This window comes from Carlito syrichta, unplaced genomic scaffold, assembly GCF_000164805.1.
Source record: "Carlito syrichta isolate Samal-C Ts95f unplaced genomic scaffold, Tarsius_syrichta-2.0.1 Scaffold308240, whole genome shotgun sequence".
In the NCBI taxonomy this organism is placed as follows: domain Eukaryota; kingdom Metazoa; phylum Chordata; class Mammalia; order Primates; family Tarsiidae; genus Carlito; species Carlito syrichta.
This window is the reverse complement of record NW_007252336.1, coordinates 393707-393955: the sequence shown is the minus strand read 5'-3', so window position 1 is coordinate 393955 and position 249 is coordinate 393707. Positions and strand designations below refer to the sequence as shown.

Here is a 249-nt window from a genome sequence, read left to right as displayed (position 1 = left end):
CGCGGGGACGACACAGGTGAGAGGCCGCGGCCGCGCCGCCCCCGCCCGCCCGCCCCCTCCCCCGGCGGCCGGCGCGCCCTCCGCCCGGCGGCCTCGCCCCGCCCGGGGACCCCGGGCTTCCCCCTCGGGCGAGCGGCTCGGGCTGCGCCCCCCGGCTGGACCGCGGGGCCGCCCGCCGGGCCTGCGCGCCCCGCGCCCCGCGGCCTCCCTCCGGGCTGGAAGCCGCGGCCGCCGGGCCGGGGACGCTGC

General features: G+C 89.2%; 1 protein-coding gene across 1 annotated transcript in view; it reads left to right on the top strand.

The window, feature by feature from the left end:
* The window catches only part of DLX6 (distal-less homeobox 6), a 5028-nt gene that overhangs the window by 828 nt on the left and 3951 nt on the right, over positions 1–249 (top strand). Inside the window, exon 2 of the mRNA XM_021716176.1 lies at positions 1–16. Within this exon, the coding sequence (XP_021571851.1) occupies positions 1–16 (16 nt within the window). The remainder of the gene's footprint in view (positions 17–249) is intronic.